This window comes from Schistocerca serialis, chromosome 4, assembly GCF_023864345.2.
Source record: "Schistocerca serialis cubense isolate TAMUIC-IGC-003099 chromosome 4, iqSchSeri2.2, whole genome shotgun sequence".
Classification (NCBI taxonomy): domain Eukaryota; kingdom Metazoa; phylum Arthropoda; class Insecta; order Orthoptera; family Acrididae; genus Schistocerca; species Schistocerca serialis.
Genome location: NC_064641.1, coordinates 244,395,809 through 244,418,212, shown reverse-complemented (window position 1 = coordinate 244,418,212; position 22,404 = coordinate 244,395,809). Strand labels below are relative to the sequence as shown.

Sequence of the window (22,404 nt, the reverse complement as noted above, 5' to 3'; positions counted from 1 at the left end):
ACCATATCCTCATCCTTCCACAACCTGCAAACTTCTCTCACATCCAGTTCACCTGGTCCTTTTCGGCCCAATGTGCCACCTTAATGGATGCTGACCTGCACCTCTCGCATGGATCCATCCACACCTCAGTCCATGTTAAACTAACTGATCATCAACAGTACCTGTATTTTGATAGTTTTCATCCCTTCCACACCAAAAAATCACTTCTGTACAGCCTGGCCACTGATGGATGGTGTATCTGCTGTGACAAGAGCTCCCTTGCCCTGTATGCTGAATGTCTCACGAGGACTCTTACAAACAGGTGCTAACTTGCAAACCTAGTCTGCAAACAGATTTCACCTAATCTGCAAACAGATTTCCCGTGCCATGTCTGTCAAGTACCTAATTCCCACCAAGAATCGGCTACAAAGGAGCCCAATGTCACCCTGGACTTGAACAACTGAACCATACATTTTGTCAAGACTTTGATTATCTAGCATCATGTCTGGAAATGAGAGAGATCCTACCCAAGATGTTCCCTGCCCTCTATTGCCTATCCAACCTACACAACATTCTGGTCTATCTCTATGCCACTTCCACTCCTACCCACTTACCACTGGGATCTTACACCCATGGAGACCCTGCTGCAAGGCCTGTCCAATCCACCCATCCAGAACGTCCAGCTCCAGTCCTATCCAGTCAGAGGCAGGGTCACCTGTGAAAGCAGTCCATGCCATTCACCAATTATGCTGCAATCACTGCAAAGCTTTTTATGTTGGCATGATGACCAACCAGCTGTTCACCAGAATGAATGGCTACTGCTAATCTGTAGCCAAGAACAAAACATGCCCTGTAGCACAACATGCTGCTGAGCACAAAATGCTCAAGTTCAAAGGCTGCTTTACAATCCATGTCATCTGGATCTTTCACTCCAGAGTCAGCTTTTCTGAACTACATATACTGGATTTATCCTTGCAACGCATCCTCCTGTCAGGTCTCATTCTCTACTAACTCACTGTCCTCACATCCTCAGCAAGTTTCCTCCTCCTCCGCTGTCCTGTCACCCCCTTCCAATCCATGCCTCCAAATCATCTTCATAGTATGACACACCCTACCAGTTCCTGTACCCACGTATCACACATGTTGTTTGTGGACCTGCTAAGCCTCCCTACCACACTCCTATCCAGTACACCTGCTGCCTCCCTCTGAGCGGCTAGCTACTAATGCCCAGTCCTTCCTCTGGCTTCCCATCTCTATCTATCTCTAACACCACCACGTGCAGCAACCACCCCACTCATCTACCTAACGAACTGCAATCCCCGATCCCCAAATTTTGTGTCTTGTTGGCACGGTGTAGTGGCACAGGTGTGTGTGTGTGTGTGTGTGTGTGTGTGTGTGTGTGTGTGTGTGTGTGTGTATGGAAATGTATTTTCCTGTAACGAGCAAACAACCATTCAGTACTGAGGCATACATAGAGTGATAAACTACATGCTACATATGGCACACATTATCTATGAGAAATGAGAGACTTGCTTTCCTTCCCTAAATGGGGTTACTCTCAGCCAAGATCAAGAAGCTGCTTGGAAAATGCTACAGCAAAATATCTTCCGACCACTACTGAAAATATTCTTGGCTCTCCAAAGGATCCACTGAAGCTTCACACATCAAGGGTATTTCACATCCTAAGGGAATGCGCTCACTGAAATATTTGGTAAATGTGCTGTGGATCTCTAAGTGTTGCAAGAAAGACATTAGGTGTGTACATCTGGGTCTTGCAGAGAATCAGCAATGGAAGAGAACAGCCGAAACGAAGCATATACATTCAATTTTAAGAACTCCCGGTTGCTGAATTAAGCCAGCAGCAACTTGAAAAACCCACTAAAATATTCTGTAAAAAATAAGATTCCACAAGAATCTTGTCAACAGGATTGAAGGTTATCAACTGTGTTTGGTGTAGAATGCCCACACAAGAGATTCGAATGCAGCTTCCAGCCCACTCCGAGCCTACCATTTCATCCCCCACACTGCCCAATGGATGCACAAGCTCCTGAGGTGCCCACTGCCTTGTGGAGGGGGCATATAAGAGATAATTAGTATTGTGAATCCGATCTATGGAAAAGGAACTAACTAAAACTATAACTAAAGAAACATCTGAAATATCTCAACACTTTATCAGAAAATGTCAAGTTTGTCTTTCATCAAAACGTCATGGTATCCCAACATGACAACCGTATCCCAACATGACAACCAGCTGGAAATTCAAGATGTTTCATCATTTTTTGTCTCGTTTCTGTGCTTATTAACGACTCTACATCTCAGTTACACAGTGAGTTGTTACCTTTACTCCTTTCATTTTTTATATTCCATATGTGACTTTCCATTATCACATTTGTATCATCACATGGCACCCTTTCCATCCTATTAAATCATGTCACTTGTCCTTCATTACTGCCTTCTGTTCTATTGTCTGTATCTTCCTACATGTCTGTCTCCCCCTCACCCCTTCTACTGTCCATATGACCTGTCCCTAACATTTTGTTCTCTTCGCTAGCCCAGCTGTGCTGAAGTCTCATGACACCCTGTAGCACAAGCCATACCTGCTTCAACTGCAGCCCACGTTATGTACCTACCTCCCTGACCACCAGATTTCATTTTAACATTTTTTTAAATTTGAAATTACCACATTTTAACCCTAGTCTATTCAAACCATTGAATATGAGTCCACAAGGCATGTGCAAGTGCACGGTGTGTACACTGTAGGTCATAACATATTTCTGGAGTGAGAGAATATGTATCTGTGTATGTGTATCAAACACAAGAAAAGTAACTTAGGTCTTAGCTCATATTGGTTTGTACATATAGTATGAAATAATGATGGAAACAACAGGCAACATGAATGTGCACAGCTGAACACCATACTGCATGAACAAGTCATAAAGAGACTTTCATATAAGTAGTGGGTGTCAAATAGCCGACTGCAACTACTATGGTTGATGATTTACTTGCCCAGGAAGTTCCAAATCTTCCAACTGTACTTATTTCTTGTTATTTCAATATCTAACACCACTAGATATGAATAGTAATTCACATTACAAAAAGGTGTCTAGACCCCTTTGATGAACTATATATAAATGACTAGAATGGGCAACTGTTTTGATTGTCACTAGTCAGCAGTTCCAAGGTCCTGTTGCTTGAATATGCTGATGTAAATCAAACAAGTTACACTCTGAATCACCTGAATCACCATCACGATATTTTTCAAACTTTGTGGAGATGATAACCACACAACAGGCATTAAATGATTAAATATTTATTCAACTGGAAATTATGTCCATCGACATCAGTATGACATTTGTGACTCTCATGGGCAAAAATATGCTTTATTTTTCTGGCATAAAAGCCAAGAGCCTCCAAATGTCATATTGAGGAATTTATTGTCATGTTTGAAAACCATGCTGGGTCAGTTAATGAAGGTTACTGGCAGGAGGCAGCTATGTATGTATACGTCTTCCCATTTTATCTCAAAAATGCACTATGGTGTATTCGTGAAAAAAGCAGAGGATCAAGCCGGCTAGTCAAGAATGCAATGTGAGCACTTGCACTATCATAGTGGTATATCTGTGTGGAATGCGTCACCTATTGAAGCGTATGACAACTGGGCTTATCATTTGTATCACAGTATTGTGCCTCTCTTTCACGATTACCAAATTGGTCCTATTGTCATATCCAATAGATTTCCACACCGACTCCAGGAGTTGCACAGGTGTGGGACTCCAGAATTGCTGCTTCCTGTGACCTTTTACCAGGTCATCTATGGGAGCATTTGCAGCAATCTGACTGCCATTGACTCTGACTCTGCACCATGCAAAATTTTGTTTTATGTGGTATTGCATCAGCAGAAAATGACGTTTGGCAACTTGAGATCTTAACTCTGTTTCTAGCAATCTGTTCCATACAGTCTCTGCTGATGTTCATCCTGTAGCCTCTATCTGTATTTCAGCTACTGTCATCCACCTACTTGTCTGAGCCAGTCTAACAATCCAATGACCATTTCATGACATAATCCTCCGGGAAGGAACCACACTCATTCTTCTTGTCACACTGTTTTCCTGAGCCTGTATTTATCAGAAACTGAGTCTACCTTGATGCAAAACACCTTGTTATTTGTTTAGTTATTTACTTTCCCAAACTAGTTTCGGTGACAAATATCACCATAATCAGTGAGTTTTTTTAATCATTACATGGTGTAATGTTCTTGATCATAAACAAAGTGCGAAAGTTTTGTTTTTCTGTGTACAGAATCAGCTACATGCCATCCAACAAACCTGAAGATGACATGATGTACGCTGAGAAAAAACAGCAAACAGAAAAAAAGCACAGAAAATACGCTGCAAACGGTGAGAATAATTCTTAAAAACATGCCGTAACATACAATAAATAAGATTTAAGAAAACCACTGATAATGGTGATACTTGTCACCGAAACTAGTTTGGGAAAATAAATAACTAAACATATAACAAGGTGTTTTGCATCAAGGCAGACTCAGTTTCTCATATTTTTTTTCTATGCAAACACAGACCAAATGGAAGAGTTCCAAGATAAAGTTATAGAGCCCATCCTACTACTACACACTGTATAGTATCAGGAAACCACAGATTCATTTTAATTATCTAGTGGCTCGACAAATTCAAAATTTTTAAAATCATTGGCAGTGTATTATGAATGTAGGACTGCAGCACCAAAAATGTGCCTTTTTCAAGCAGATTCTCAACGATTGCACAATAAAATACTTTGGATTTTTACCTGTGGTTCTACAACAGAAACATTTCCCACTGCTTTGCATGGCACCTCGTAAGTCCAGTGGCAATGAGTGTTACTAGTGCAGGCCTGGCAGTTATGCAGCTGATTACATTCTGCAAGTTCACGGTTGGGACAACGATCTGCTGGTAAAACCTGTGAGAAAACAGGTACACAATAAAACATAATCAATGCAGTGCATTCAAGCAAATGTAATAATGCAATGCCATTATGCTACAATAATTGCCACAAAGTCTACATACTCAATTTTCCAAACTGATTAATGCTATATGGATCTGTTTTATATAATTCTACTAGTAGGAGTATGATTAAAAACTGAATATAGAAAAATAGCACTGAAGGTCTACAATCAATCTCAAGAGAGAAATTGCATGTCATTTTTATTGTGCTCAATCACTAGCCTGCATCACCATGATCACTGGGTTCTTAATGTTTATAGCATTGATTTCCATGTGCAATCCGGACATGTTAATTTTATTCAACTTGGGAAAAAAAAAATAAGAAACAGGAATCAGAGTAAAAGATGATTTAAGAGTCAGGCAGAGGGTTGCCACATAAATTATGCTCTTGACCTTGAGTCCAGTATCTTGACCATTCTACCACTTCAATCCATGTGGAGGAGTGGTCACTATTTTTAATTAAATCAAGAATACAACTAAATGCAATTAATAAAATTAAGAATTTTCATACAAATTTGAGGCCTGTGGGTATAATTACTCAGAACATGCAGAAAGATGTCGAGGGCAGTTCTCACAGAACTGGTTACAGCTGCTGCTTCAGTATTATCTGTGAAAAGTTGTGTCTGTCTGCAGCTCATTGTTTTCTCTATATGCTTGGTAGCACTCTATCCTTTTCATAATAATGTTACCTAGAAAGCTGTCCCTTCTACATTCCTAGGGGCCATACATGTTTATACAGGAACACTTATTAATAAAGACATCAATAAATAAGGGGGCATGCTGAAAGAGGAAAGTGAGCTAGTTTGGAAATATAATTGCTAACTCTTGGGAACAATAACAAAAATTAACAAGTTACTACTTCTTAATGAAGAGGGGTCCTTGCTCATGGCGGAGTCTTTGCACAGAGCGGACCATGAATAGTTTACAGCAGTTTGTTCAGTGGCATCAAGTGGTACGAGAAAACTCTCTTCAGTGGTGCACTTGGTGGTAAAGGTGTGCCAAAACAGCTAGGGATGCAATGGTAATAAACCTGCCTGATTCTCCTGGCTCACACTGTACTTCACCTCACTAAGTACACCATACTGGACATAGCATTCCAGGTGCTGATGCCGGGGAGATGAACCAGGCATCCAGCATCAGGCTTTGTATGGCCGCAGTCAAGGGAAGCCCCTCAAGGGAAGGCAGGGCAGAAAATACAGTAGTGCTCCTCTCAATAATCGGACTGTGAAAAAACACTGACACTGGACGTGGGTGCAAAATCCTGCTGCCTGCAAATACACCGGCAAAATTCAGCAGATGACGACACGGGCTACGTGGTGCTGTGCAGTACGAGCTGCCAACAGCGTGGCCCGGAGATGTTGCCTCATCGAAGTGGGAGGAGAGACTACTCAAGCGATGGTTCAGTGTGCGTCGCATCTGGAAAGTGTGGCAATGTAAGCTCTACCTCCAGCGGAAGTGACTAGTGAGGGTGCTAGGGGAGATGTGGCGGTACCTTGGCCAGCAGGCACTTCATTGGTAACAGGTTTTCAGTCAGCACTGTCTGCCGTCTACCACTATATGTGGGGATGAACAGTAGTAGTCTGCACACCACGAAGGGTGGCCTCATTTCCTCACAAAGCTCTGTGTCAATTACTTTTAGATGTGCAACACTTTGATTGCTCATGAATGGAGCATTCATAGTTACATTGGATCAAAAACTTTGTAGAAGTGGAAAAAATATGCTCTGCATTCTCCCAATGTTCATTATCAGTGCCATTTCAAGGTATTCAGCACCTTGAACATTGAAACTAATGACAAGTAACAACAACGTGAATACTATAAACTACATACATGTTAAAATGTGATATAAATGCAATCCATTATTACAATAAATACTCGACAACCTTTCTACTGCATGGATTTGTAACAATTTTATCAATTTCACTCTATTTTAAACAAATCAGAAGAATTTTTAGAACTCACATACTATTTTCGTGTCAAAATTTAAAACATCTGATAAATGACTGGCCGTTCAACTGTTTTATTCTCAGCTACACCTGACAAGCAGACTTTGCAAGATGTAAGGCAAAGCAGAAGATTCACAGACATTTCACGGAAAAGTTTCTGCTATGTGGACGATAAATTACAAAAGGCTCTCAGAAAAACACTTAAGACAGAATTTTTCACACCAAGTGGTCTTAAAGTATGATATCAACCCAATATCAGAAAAATTTTCAGGAGAGGCTTATTCTTAAGCAGTGCCTAGATACAGTCAAACTAACTGAATGTACAATTTTTGGTTTTATGTAAAAATTTTTACCCATTTACAAGATCTTAAAAGTTATTTCTCTAATTATTAACTGCTATTGTTTTGTCATATTTGTGAATGACTGTCATAATATCAATTTCTGTGTAGTCTGTTATTAAATTTTTATCTTTGACGAAAACTGATTTATAACAATATTATGTAAAAGGTAGTTGCTATTCACCATAAAGTAGAGATGCTGAGTCACAGTTAGGTAAAAAAAAAAAAAAAAAAAATAGGCAACTGACACACACACACACACACACACACACACACACACACACACAAACGCGTGCAAACACAGCTCACACACGTGACCACAGTCTCTGGCAGCTGAAGCCAGACGCCTCGTTGGCTGAAAGCTTACTGTGTGACTTTTTTTTTTTTTTTTTTTTTTTTTTTTTTTTTTTTTTTTACCTACCTACCTGTGACTCAGTATCTCCACAATATGGTGACTAGCAACTATTCTTTTCACAATACTGTTACATTCCGTCTTGGATTTTCCATTGTTTGAAAACTGATTTATACCATTATTAAGATTTAAGATTGTCTTTTGTTTGAATAAGCTATTATTGATATTTTTAAATATGATACAATTGAGTCTCATAAAGAAGTAAATTTAATAACATACCATGTCTCCGACATGCAATTTAAATGTTTAAGACCTTCCAACACAAGTAAAAATTATACATATAGCCGAAAAAAGTATGCATGAGATTGCTGATGATAGCTAGGCTGCACTTAGGTATCTTAAAACCAATAGTTGTAAATAAAATATAAAAAAAGCTGCTCTGGTGGATTATTGATACAACAGGAACACACAACACAATGAATTTCTCACAAAGTATTGTATTAGGGGTGACACAATACTCCCTTACACAATAAAAGTTTTGTCCCATCTCTCTGTCACGTCACCTAGGTATAGACCATTTGTCCGAGGGTTGTCCAGTATTTTTACAGTTGTATCAATTCCAAGTAAAGTTGGTACATGTACATCAGTAGTGTATATCCTTTTTTGGACCAGGCAAAACAAGTCTGCAAATCTTAACTGAGTTCTGCATCTTATCAGGACACCAAAGATGAAGCTATTTAAGGCACATAATCATGACAGCCTGTAGAAGTCAAACACATGTACCTTTGCTATCAGAATACTGTGTACTGTCAGCATCTATGATACATGCATACACTTTGAATCATTCCTTAATGTCATATCGAGTAGTCACATCAGGCCATATATCATCTCAAGTTATGAACCTCAGAGCTCAACTATAACAAGATGCGGGGGTTCCTACTCTGACATCACAATAAATGTACTATACGATGAAATTTCTTGTTGACATTACACAACTGCTTAAAAATAACAGCTACATGTATTCAGGGAAAATAAGCCAGAAAATTAATCTTTATGTGGAGAAAATATCTTTTTCTATAATTCAGGAATAAAGTATTCTGCATTTTCAGCAGCCTTCTGCAAAGACTGAAGGAAGTATAAGACAAATGCCACATTTAGAAATATATGATCCTTTCCCAAGATAAAAATCTTGCACTTTAAAAATGTCTGTTATTACTGCACATTATTAAAATTAATGTAATTTAGACAGTGTTGTTCCTGTAGTGAGAGCTCAGGATTTTTATTTGACTGATCATACTAATTGTGAATTTCTTCAATTCATTTCAGACAATTGCCAGCACTGTTCTCAACAAACATAGGTCACAGGTCTCATCTTCCCCATTGCTATTGCTTTTAAATTAATTGTTATTGTCATCATTATTCAGCATGTCATTTACAAATTTATATTATGCAGTGAGATGTTCCATAATTGTGCAGCAATTTTATCTCTATACATGAAGAATAAAATAAACACTACAATTGTTCCATTGTAAACTAGTGCTACATTAAGCCAATTCTCCACAATACAATGTAAGCTAATTCTCTGCTATCGGGTATTCAAATAATATTAGGCAGTTACAGATGTACTGAAGTACATCACACAGCAGAAAGAGCACGGATTTCTACAAAGACTATAGTTCACAATGACAAGACTATCAAACACTACTTTTGAATAAGTCTTTCTAGAGTGTACAATGTGCCTTGAAGCTGCTACTCAGCAGAAAATGTGGATGGTATCACAATCAACAAAGGTCTACTTCAAACTTGATGCTACACATCATGAGTCATAGAGGAGTCACACAAAGGAACAGCACTCTTGTTCAACCAAGGTCAGGACACATTCAGAACAGATTACGTACTTCAAGGTTTTCACTTTCTTACCACTTACATGAGGGGCTCAGTTATAGACTCAAAATTTCTCCATTTGTAACTGAATTTTATATTGTGTAAGAGACATGAACATTGACAGGGCGACAATAGGATCTGCCTACAGCTGTTAAGTTTCTACAAGCCAACATCCTTCTACATAAATTTATCAGTATTCACAACCAAACTCTTCAATTACAACATTATGCTCTATTAACCTGCAAGAATGTCATCTATATATCGCTAATTTCCTTTACAGCATTACTATTTATGATTCTAAGAATCTAACTGATGGTGACTGTGTGGCTGAATGAACATACAGGCTACAAACAACTTTAGTCAATGTATAAAAGAAAAATCACCACTCGCAATTTAAATGTACAATTAGAATTAATATGATTAAAAAAACTCAATACTTATCTGGTCTCTAAGTACCAACTATTTCCATTACAATAGCTCACCTGCATTTTTCTATCTGCATCTCTAAGTAAACATGAACTACTCTCATTAGACCATTCACACCCAAAAGTATTTGAGCATGAGGTACAGTCCTGACAGTCACTGCAGCTACTCTGGGTAGTTTCCTTGCACAGACTGAAAAAAACACATATTTCAGTTACAATGTATAATTAACAAATCACTACAGCAATTTTATTTCCTGTTATTTAATACAAACTACAAATTGGAAGGCTGATGCAAGGCCCCACACAACTTCACCATATATGATATGTTCCTATATTGTGTAAAGTAATTATAAAAAACAACTAGTGACCAATCATGGGATGAAAATATATTTAAAATGTGAACGTCAAATTAGCATATACTGAATGTGACTGAAAGTAATACAAACAAACAGTACAGTCCATTTATCCCTATAACTTATACTGAGCGATGACAAGTCATTGTCTAACCAATTTCTGCCTAGAGTAATACTCATGTCATGTAACATTCTGCCATTATTTTCTCTTGCTGGCAACAATGCATGCATTTCGAATGCCTACTGTTGTATGTCTCTCAGGTAAGAATGCTCCACTGTTGATTTTTAGGCAAGTTTCTGATAGCAGAAAACAGGGAGAGGACAGCGTCTGGTGCTTTAATTACTAAAGATTTTTTCTAAATAGTATTATGCCTTGGGTTAAGAAGTAAGTATTATTTTCTGTTGCAATATATCACAAAATTTTTAAAACTTCTGTTTGATTATAATTTTAAATGCACTGAAATTTAAGATACAGGCTAGCTACAAAATTAAGTTCATTGTCATGGTTCCTAAACTAGTTTTAATTGTGTGTTGCACATATGTTATGCTAGGCAGAACAATCAAATAATGATTCCTTCTTTCTCAGTGGCCAGTCTGAGCATGATATCCTGGCTTTTCTTGAGGAGCAGGAGAAAGAAGATGCAACAGATATATTTATTCAGCCTACTGATGCTAATGTGGAGTCAGATGAAGATTCTGGTGACGAAGATGGTGAAGGAAAGAAAGGTAACTTCATACTGGTGCAAAGCAGTTTTGAACAACAGAAACAGGTTAGGTGGTGAACTTGAGATTGATCACTCTCACGATGATAAGCCAGAAAATGTTAACTCAGATGAAACAGAAAAGCTACAGATCCTAAAACCTGTAATCAGAGGTTGGTGAAAGAAAGGTCTGCAAAATGACAATGCTATACTTCCTAAGAATGATCATATTAAATACAGATGCTTTTCTCCAGTTCAGTGCTTTGAAATGTTTTGGAATGATAAAGTAATTAAATTTCTCATCCCTGAAACAACAAAATATGTTTTCGTCAAGAACAGCCCAGATCTCAAAATAACACATTAAGGGATAAAAGGTTTTCTAGGAAATATAATTCTCTCTGGGTATAATACTCTACTAAGAGGATGATGTTATATATTCAAGGTTGGACATGAGAAATGAAATTGTGCGTAACATAATGAGGACAGATTAGAAGCAGTTATGAGATTCATTCACTCATGTGGTAATACACAAATAAATATAAATGATAAAATGTGGAAGCTTCATCCATTAATAGACATGCTAAGAAAAGTGTTTTCTCTCCACATTCAACCTGAGCAAGATTTGGATTATAATGAGAGCATGATAAGTATTTTGATAGGCATGGATGAAAACACTTCCTGGAAGGTAAACCCGCTAGATTTGTGTACAAAACATAGTACCTAAACAGAGACATGGATTATCTAGTGGATTTTCAAATATGCCAAAGAACTGATCCACAAAACAATGATGTGTATGAGAATGCATTTGGAAAATGTGCTGCACCTCTGGCTCAAATGATTGATTCACTTCCTGAAAAAAGTAAAGTCTGCCCTACAAATTTTACTTAGACAATCTGATTACATCATCAACATTGCTTGCTCACCTATAAGAATGAGGTTATAGTTCAACTGGGACTATTTGGGAGAATCATTTGCCTAAAGAATGTCTACCTACACAGAAGAAAAGACCACATGCTACTGAAGAATACACCAAAAATATGAGTAGGACTGTCTGAATGAATGAAAATATAGTGTTATATAGGGTGAGTATAAGAGGAATGAAATGGTGGTAGCCAATTTTTACGTGGCTACTGGATGTGTCTGTACATAATGTGTGACTTCTCTACAGAAAGACAGGTATGAACATACCACAACTGCAGTTCTGGCACTACATTATATAATATAACCTGACTTCCAATGCAACAATTCCTAGAGGTCCTGGTCACGCTGCAGGAGATACAATGAGAAAAATCATTTGGTGGCTATGGTACCACAGAAATAAAGAAGACCCTGCACTGCAGACAATTTCAAAAAGGGCTCCAAGAACAATATGCCACAAATGTAATACTTGTTTGTGCAGAGTGTTTTGTATCACATCAAGGAAAATGAGTGCTACTGGTTTAATATAATTTAAATGACATACACTGCATTATCTTATTTACTTTAATGTACTTCATTTAAAATGTACATTCTGCCTAGCATGTCCTTTATGTTACACATTCTTTCACTTAAAGTATTAATTACTTTTTCTTTGGCTTGTTGTAGTATATTTCTTTGCTCACAATAAACAAGTAAATATATATTTTGTAAAATCCAGGAGCGAAAATTAATTCAGGTAAAAATCATTAAAAGTTCTTCAGTGATTTACTTTAAATTTTTACATGATATTGTAATCAACATTCATATGGGCTACATGTTTTAACAACAATGCACTAGTTGCCTGCTAAAACCTATTGTGAGAGAAAAACTGTTGTGCTATGCTGTACTGTGTAAATATATGGTTTCATTTTCTTGCTCACAGATGTTTCAACAGAAAACAGGAAAGTTGTATTATGGCTTGAGATTAAAATACTGCTATAGAATCTCAATCACCCAAAACTTTGTAATTCTACATATTCGCAGACTAAAACTATGTGAAATACAGTCATCGAAGCTACTATCCTCAAGAATACAGCAACAGGACAGTCTCCCCATACACTGTACACCTATGATCCCAAACATTTACCCACCCATTTTAAGTTACTTTAATTCCCAATTAAGGTTTTACGAACAATAACAATAAGCAAGGTGCAAAGTCAGGGAGAGGGGTTAGAAGAGGGTAGGAGGAAATGGGCATAGAGTGGGGCAGGAAGATACGAACACAGAGAGGGGGAGGCAGGAGGAGGAGATAAGGACATGTATCCAATTTCCACACATATTTAGCAACTGCAAAATATTACCAGGCACATGAAAGAGAAAGAAACAGAGAGAGAGAGAGAGAGAGAGAGAGAGATTTACCTGTAATTTTTAAAATTAATTAAATTCTCTGCAGACAGAGAAACACATTTGTTTGCATGGGGTATCCACAAACATTTCACTCCAAACCTTATTGATTCGCACATAGTGTCATTGGTCAGACTTTCACATTTTCCTGGTACAAACCTGCCAACAGAAAGGATTGCATGATTGTAACAAAGTTCATATACATAATACGGCAATATTTAAACAGTGTGTTATTAGAGTCTACTGTAACAATGCTTTCCTCTGGGGTGGAAGGGAATACTGGAAGAGGAGGGTGTTCTTCAATTGTCAAAATTGTTTCAAGGAAACATACATTGAAGAACCAAAGAAACTGGTACACACGCCTAATATCATGCAGGGCCCCCCACAAGTACGTAGACATGCCAAACACGACGTGGCATGGACTTGACTAAGGTCTGAAGTAGTATTGGAGGGAACTGACACCATGAATCCTGCAGGGCTGTTCATAAATCCGTGAGTACAAGGGGCTGGAGATCTCTTCTGAACAGCACATCACAGGGCTTCCTAGATATGCTCAATAATGTTCATGCCTGGGGAGTTTGGTGGCCAGGGGAAGTGTTTAAACTCAGAAGTGTGTTCCTGGGGCCACTCTTTGGCAATTCTGGATGTATGGGGTGTCACATTATCCTGCTGGAATTGCCCAAGTCTGTCGGCATGCAAAATGGACATGAATGGATGCACGTGATCAGACAGGACGTTTACGTATGTGTCTCCTGTCAGAGTCGTATCTAGACGTATCAGGGGTCCCATATCACTCCAACTGCACACACCCCATACCATTATAGAACCTCCACCACCTTCAACAGTCCCTGCTGACATGCAGGGTCCATGGATTCATGAGGTTGTCTCCATACCCATCCACATCCATCCACTTGATACAACTTTAAATGAGACTCGTCCGACCAGGTACATGTTTACAGTCATCAACAGTCCAATGTCGGTGTTTACAGGCCCAGATGAGGTGTAAAGCTTTGTGTCATACAAGCATCACCGGTACATGAGTAGGCTTTCAGCTCCAAAAGCCCATATTCATGATGTTTCATTAAATGGTTCAGATGCTGACACTTGTTGATCGCCCAGCACTGAAATCAGCAGCAATTTGCAGAAGGGTTGCAGTTCTGTCACGCTGACCGATTCTCTTCAGTTGTCATTGATCCTGTTCTTGCAGGATCTTTTTCCGGTCACAGTGATGCCAATGATTTGATGTTTTACTGGATTCCTGATATTCACGGTACATTCGTGAAATGGTTGTATGGGAAAATCCCTACTTCATTGCTACCTTGGAGATGCTGTGTTTCATTGCTTGTGTGCTGACTATAACACCACGTTCGAATTAACTTAAATCTTGATAACCTGCCATTGTAACAGCAGTAACTGATTTAATGACTCCACCAGACACTTGTTATCTTATATATGCTTTGCTGACCGAAGTGCCATGTTCTGCCTGTTTACGTATCTCTGTGTTCGAAAACGCAAAAACGCAAGCCTATACCAGTTTCTTTGGTGCTTCAGCGTATATCAATGTATACATACAAAGACAAAGACACTCATATATCAATGTATACATATAAAGACCCCCCCCCCCCCCGCCATGAACCATGGACCTTTCCGTTGGTGGGGAGGCTTGCGTGCCTCAGTGACACAGATAACCGTACCTTGGGTACAACCACAATGGAGGGGTATCTGTTGAGAGTACAGACAAACGTGTGGTTCCTGAAAAGGGGCAGCAAACTTTTCAGTAGTTGCAGGAGCAACAGTCTGGATGATTGACTGATCCGGCCTTGTAACATTAACCAAAACAGCCTTGCTGTGCGGGTATTTCGAACGGCTGAAAGCAAGGGGAAACTACCGGCGTAATTTTTCCCAAGGGCATGCAGCATTACTGTATGATTAAATGATGATGGAGTCCTCTTGGGTAAAATATTCTGGAGGTAAAATAGTCCCCCATTCAGATCTCCAGGCAGGGACTACTCAGGAGGACGTCGTTACCAGCAGAAAGAGAACTGACATTCTATGGATCATTGTAATTCTGTCAGAGACATCAAAGGATAGAGCAGCGTAGAGAGCTGCATCAAACCAGTCTCTGGACTGAAAACCACAACACCACCACCAACATATAAAGACATGGAATAATGGAGACAAAAATGAGAACTATAAGGTCAAATGAGAAATACTTCATTCCTTTTTTCAGTTCCACTGTTGTACACCACACACACACACACACACACACACACACACACACACACACACACTCTTTTTCAGTTCTTTTGGTGTATAAAATATATATAACAGAATGATATGGATGAATAACAACATGTATTAAAAGCCTGACTAGACATAATGTAGCCTCAACCTATAGCCAGTCCAAGTTGCCGAAACACTCGTTATTGCATTGTGTCCATCAAACAAGGGCGATTTTGCACAGTAGCGACCAGCAGGCTGCTGCATCCAGCACTACGCTGTCTCAAACTACAGATTAGCTGCCACGGCTGGTGACTGTGTGCCCCTGCAGGTGTATTTAACTGTTGTGCTCTCACACTGATCCAGCAGTACCAGTATACCCAATCTGCCATATCAGCGAGTACACAGCCATGCAGTGGAAATTGTGCAAACAGAAAAAAATCTTATCGAGATGGTGAGGAAGTACAATTTCTTTTACTATACAGGTAACATAGATTACAAGTACATTCTGAAGAAGGTCAAAGCCTGGGAAGCTATAGCGCTGAACTGGATTTAAATGGAACATATATCTGTAAAGATTTTAATTTTCACACTTGCAATATATTAGACAAAAAGTGGTAACGTTAAGTACAATACAGTTCAGTACTATGTACTGGAAATTAATTAGTGCATATTACAACTTAAAGTATCTGGAAGATGTACTGAATTGGGATATAACTTATTGCAAATATGTATACAACAATGAGACCAAAAAGGAAAAAAGTGCATAAAAAACTGAAATAGAGAGAAAGGCAATCTTTGTTGAAAGTGGGCTTTATGTAAAACAGTTATTTAAGTGAAAAAAGATTTGCCTATCCCTATGTGGGATTCCCGATGTCGAAACGAATTATTTCTATGCTTGATTCTAACACTAACAGCTGAAGCTATTATTTCACACAACAGTTCCACACTGCAATTTAAAGTAATACTTTAGTCTTAAGAGAAACATCTCTGACATAATTTTGACAATACACCAAAAATTGCAGTATGCTTAGCACTTGCAGTCACCATGGAGCTCACCTAATGAGTTTGTTCTAACTAGTAACCCAAGGAAACACATGGTCATGGAAGAGATTCAGTTTTGTTGCACTTGTTGGAAACATTTACAATGTCTGTGCTTGTCCTTATGAAGATGCTGTCCTCAGGAGTCATTGATATCATGCTGTGCAGATATGGAAACCCCCTGATGGCGGTCAGTGACCAGGCTGCCCCCGACAGCTGCCTCGGGTAGTTGTAGGCACGCTGTCTGCACTCACTACACTTGCCGCAGTAGTCAAACTTATGTCCGCTGTAGACGGTGGGCGTAGTAACTGGTGGGTTATTACACTCCTCCTTGCTTGTGGGGTAAAGGGATGGGGAAGGAGAGGGAAGACCAGGCATCACCATGCAGGATACAATGACTGAAGAGACATCCATATTGTCCAGGTAAAAGTGAAGGGTACCCCTGCCATCCGTGCACCTAGGGCGACTGGTGGACAGGATCAGTGACAGGGGGATGGGAGCCATCTCAATGTTGAAAACATGAAGAGGGGTAACAGCGTGAACTGTGACAATGGTGGGATGACAGGAGAGGCTCTGGTGACAAAGACCCAGCTTCTGTCCCCACTGATGGTGGCACCTTCTCAGGCACACAAAGCCCCAACCTCCAGTTAGGCTAACACAACCTGGCTTGTGTGAGCCCTGCAGGGGCCTGGAATGACGATGAACAAGGCATCAGGCCCACAGCCCTAGGAGGGAGACCTGCACCCACCCTAGGACACAACTTGTTCTGGTGGCGTGCCATGAGTCACTCTTTAGTGCAACCCATAAAGATGTAGCGATTGTGTCAGGTGTGGATGACGGCCGGAATCCAATGACGGTACCATCCAAATGGCCTCGCCCAGACTGGTGTGCCAGAGTTGAAGATTGACAAAACTGGCGGTGCCGGGCCAGCAACAAAAGGTTGAGCAGCAATCACAGTTGATCACAGTTGATGGCCATGCAGGAGCTTCTGCAGGACTCTTGGTCCAAATCAGTGTCATTCTGTAAGAGCTTAAAAAAATGTGAGAGCCTCCTTGATTCAGATAGCTTCTAATACTTGTGCATCTGAGTCTTGAATGTTCAGGCAAGGCATTCTGCCGTGTCGTTAGACTGCAGATGGAAGGGAGGCACCATGACATGGCAAATGCAATTATGTGTAACAACGTCCATGAAAGATTGTCCCGTGAAAGCCATTGTCTGAAACCATAGTGCAAGGCAAGCCTTCTATCGAGAATATTTTTGGCAGAGGGTTGACAATTGCATCTGCTGTCTCAGACCAACAATGAACGACACCACGAAAATGGGAAGAAGCATCAATAGCCGATAACCAGAAAGTGTCTAAAGAAGGAACAGCAAAATCAAAGTGGACTCTTACCCAAGGCTGTCTAGGGGCTGGCCATGTTGAAAAAATAGTGCACAGTGTTGCCTGCTGACTCAAACATTTGCAGCATGTTGCGACTGGGTGTTCCATGTTCCAATCAATGCCAATCCAAAAGAAATGGCTGCATGCCCACAATTTTGTGCGAGAGATCCCCCAGTGACCCTGATGTAATAAGTGGAGAACCTCTTACTGCAGAGCTATTGGAACCAACACACAGTGAGTGAACCCTTCCATTGACCAGAGAGTATGTGCCATCAAACAAGGAGGGGTGATAGTTCATCACATAAAATTTCCGAAGCAGGCCCAATGTCCAGCCTGGCAAACTGTCAGGCCACACATGTTGTATCATTTGTATGACCTGCCAGAGCTACGGATCTGCCCCACAGCAGAAACAACAAAGGAACTGGTGATGAGGAAGGTATCCACCATGTGCCTTGCCTCTGTATCCAATGGAAAACAGAGCAGTTCCTTGTGGTTGACAGAGGGGTCAGCCCATGGGAAGCTGGGATAGAGCATCCACATTTTCATGTTGGCAAGTGGGACAAAAATGGATATCATAATTGTACAGGGACAAGAACAGAGACAAGAATGGAGACAGAGGCGTAAGGATGTAGACAAGCTAGCCAAGGAAATGGTATTGGGCCACAACCGACCTCATCCCATACTCACACACATCATTGGTCAGAACCAAATGCTTGCCGGGTCAAAATGTTGAAAGACACTGCACAGAGTGAAGACAATCCTTAAGCTGCATTAATCCATTCTTACAAGCTGCAAATCAAACAGAAGGAGCATGTTTCCAAAGCAACAGATGCAAGGGACGGGCAATAGTAGCTGCTCTGGGAATAAACATGTGACAGCATGTCACTTTGCTAAGGACTGACTGAAGTTCTCATAGATTAGAAGGACGGGGCAAAGACATGATGGTGGCAAAATGTTGATCCATAGGGTGCACGCCCTGCCTAGAAACTTCATGACCCAAATAAACTATGGAGGGCTGAGAAAACTGAGACTTAGAAAGACTAAAATTTGAGCCCCATGGCCTATAGAACAGTAAACAAAGAATGGAGATTGCATAGGTGATCCTCCGTAGCAGCACCTGTTACAATGATATCATGTAGAAATGAAATGAATGTAAGCTATTGTAACTGCTTCTAAAATATGTTGAAATATGGCAAAAGCACTAGTGACACCAAAAACTAGCTGTTCATACTGATAAGGAGCCGAAATGCATATTAACCACAAGCACCTATGTTGATGTCATGTTCAATGCAATGTGAAGGTAGGCTTTGGCCAATTCATTCTTTGAAACCAACTGGCCCCCAGCCAAATTTTTCAGTAACACCTCCGGGCAAGGCAGGGTGTAAGTGTCTATGACTGACTGTCCATGAACAGTGACCTTGAAGTCTCCATAGAGCTGAAGGTGACCCTAACAGATTTTTTATGATCACTAAGGGCGTAGCCCATTCACTTGAACGAATCGGGCTCATCACTCGCAATGAAGTTAGCAATCCGGTTCCAACCTGATTATTATTATTATTATTATTATTATTTGGGTTGAGGGGGCATTCAACTCATGGTCATCAGCACCCTGACAAAAAGTCAGCACGCAAATCTCATGAGTGGGGACGAAGCCTGTCCCCGCATGCAGAGCAGTTTATAATGTATTAAAGTCTGCCACCCTTCCCCACCAATTTAGGGATGAGGCCTGACAGTTCACAAAATTTCACCACTCTTGTAACACTAGTATCGGTATCTGCGAGGATGGTGGGCAGATCTCCAGCGAGACTGAGGGCTGCCCTAATATCGGTGTACACGACACACTTGGCCACAATATGCTGAACTGAAAGTGGCACGCCACAAACTTCACAGAGTGGTGGATACTCCCGCCGGAGGAGGAAGCCATATGTGAAAGGACTATGAAGACCTCCTTCCAGTGGCGAGGCTGACATGGAGTCTGCCAAGCCTTTGTGGTCAATTTGAGCAACCACATTTTGTTGTCTGTCACCCACAACCATTCAGTATTTTACTGATGCATGATGCATCTATCAGAAAATGAGATGATGGCATGCAACAGATGGAACATTGATGGGCAGCACTATCCCAACATGCTTCCTTGGCAGTGTTGTTGGCCATGTTGTTACCCTGTATTCCAATGTGGCCAGGTACCCAGCAAAAGATCACCTCCTTGCCATGGTGTTGGAGCCACTGTAAGCAATCATGGATGAGCTGAATCAGTGGGTCTACTGGATACATTTGGTGAAGTACTTGCACTGCAATAAGAGAGTCAGAACAGCCAAGAAAACTCGTGCGATGATGTCTGTGAATCCTCTCCAGTGCCATCAGAATTTGTAAATTGCTCTGGAAGATGCACTTTAAAAACAACATAACAACCAAGAGCATTCTCCTGCTGGGATCCACCTGTATAAATAATGATAAAACTGTGGTATGTGCTTGAAATAGATGAAAACAAGTTGTATGAACAAAATATGGAGTACAAGTTTTCTTGTACTGTGTCAAGCTTAAAATCACATTGGGTATCTGAAGACAGCAGTGTGTTCCTTTCCTGGTGTGTATTTTCATGCCTAAAAGATCCAGATCCTTGAGACAGTCTGTAGCATGTATACCAAATGACTTGGTTGGTCGCTTGGGGCTGATTCCTGAACAGTCATTTGCAGGTGGATTGGATCACTGAACTAAATGCCAATGACTGAGATGACAATGAGATTTTCATTGCCTGTCCAGCCAAAAGGATACGTCGCCAAATCCAGAGTGGTGGTTCACCAGCCTCTGCAGGAAGGATGGGCCGATCCATAGACCACGTTGCCATAGTTTGAGCATGATCGAACAAATGCCCTATAAAACGGCAGGAGGCAGGACCTGTCAGCTCCCCATGTTTTTCCGCCAAGGCATTTCAAAATATTCCATGACTGGAAGCCCTTTGTTCGTAGGTCTTACAGGTGTGGGAGCCAAGTTAATTTAGAGTCAAATAATAAACCCAAAAAGTGCACAGTGTCTTAAAAACATAAAATATTGTCTCCCATTGTAAGCACTGGTTGGTTAAAACTCCGATGAACACGGTTAAAACTGACACCTGTAATCTTCTCTGGTGAGAACCGAAGACCAGCTTCTGGGCCCAGATTTCCATCCTCTTAATGGTCAGCTTTAACTGCCTCGTCGTTGTCATAAGATCAGAGGAAGAGTAGAAGATTGCCAAGCCATCCACAAACAAAGAGCATTTGGTAGGGCTCCTGACTGTGGAGGAAATGCCATCGAGAGCAATGGAAAACAATGTAACACTGAGGACACTGCCCTGGGGCATACCATTCTCCTGAACATAACAGTCAGACATGGTATCACTTACGCAATAACGAAAATGTTGGTCCTCGAGAAAGGATTGGATCAGAAGCAGCAAGCATCCATGTAGTCCCCATTCACAAAGTTGGCAAAGGATGTTGTATTGCCAAGTAGTGTCATATGATTTTTGTAGGTCAAAAAACAAACAAAACAAATGGTTTTAGTGTAAGAAGGACTCCCGTACTGCTATCTCCTGTAGAATTAAGTTATCAAGGGTGGAATGGCAGCACCTGAAACCACACTGGGAACGGCTCAGGTGACCTCGGAACTCAAGCAGTCAGACGAGGCAGCGGCTGATCATGCGTTCAAGAATCTTACCCATACAACTGGTAAGGGTGACACTCTGATAACTGTTAGGGGCACTATGGCCCTTGCCTGGTTTCCAGAATGAAATTAATGTTGCCTCCTTCCAAGTCGTGTGGTACTGTCCATCAAACCAGATCTAACTGAAACAAGAGATAAGCGGTCCTTTCGTTTCAGGGCACAGATGACAAAGCATGGCATAATGGATCTTATCAGGTCCTGGAGCAGTGTCTCTGGCTGCAGACAAAGCTGATTCCAGTTCCAACATGGAGAATGGAAGGTTGTAGACTTCCTCATTATGCAAGAAGAAATTGAGCTTCCCCATCTCTCCAGTCCTACGGAATACCTGAACAGCTGAAGCTTGTCTGGATGACATGGTAACAGTAAATAAGTGTTCAGCTAAAACGTGAGCCATGTCTTCTGGCTTGTCCACCAAGACCCCATTATTTGACAAGGCTGTAAGGGACTGTGTACTCCCCTTGCCTGAAATCGGTCTTATTGGGTCCCAAACTTGCGCAGCAGAAGTGGACCAATTAATGGAAGTTGTGAATTCCCTCCAGGAAGCCCTCTTTCGTTCTTTGATCACTCGTTTCATATGTGCTTTTGCAGACCTGAAGGCACGAAGACTGTCTATAGTCGGACAGTGCTTGAAGTTCCGCAGAGCTGTCCATCTGGCCCTGATTGTCAATCAACAGTTGTCATTCCACCAAGGTACAGGCCATCATCTGAGGTGGTTACTAGACCTGGGGATGGACTCTGCGGCAGCCCTTTGGATCTCACGAGTGATGTGGGCCACCACTTCCTGTTC

The 22,404-nt window shown here is 40.7% G+C and overlaps 1 protein-coding gene across 1 annotated transcript in view; it reads right to left on the bottom strand.

Annotated features, from left to right (window-relative positions):
• LOC126473640 (attractin) overlaps nt 1-22,404 on the bottom strand; it is a 293,725-nt gene that overhangs the window by 161,998 nt on the left and 109,323 nt on the right. Inside the window, exons 11-13 of the mRNA XM_050100828.1 lie at nt 13,292-13,435; nt 9,979-10,111; nt 4,783-4,932 (exon numbers count right to left, since the gene is read on the bottom strand). Of these exons, the coding sequence (XP_049956785.1) occupies nt 4,783-4,932; nt 9,979-10,111; nt 13,292-13,435 (427 nt within the window). The remainder of the gene's footprint in view (nt 1-4,782; nt 4,933-9,978; nt 10,112-13,291; nt 13,436-22,404) is intronic.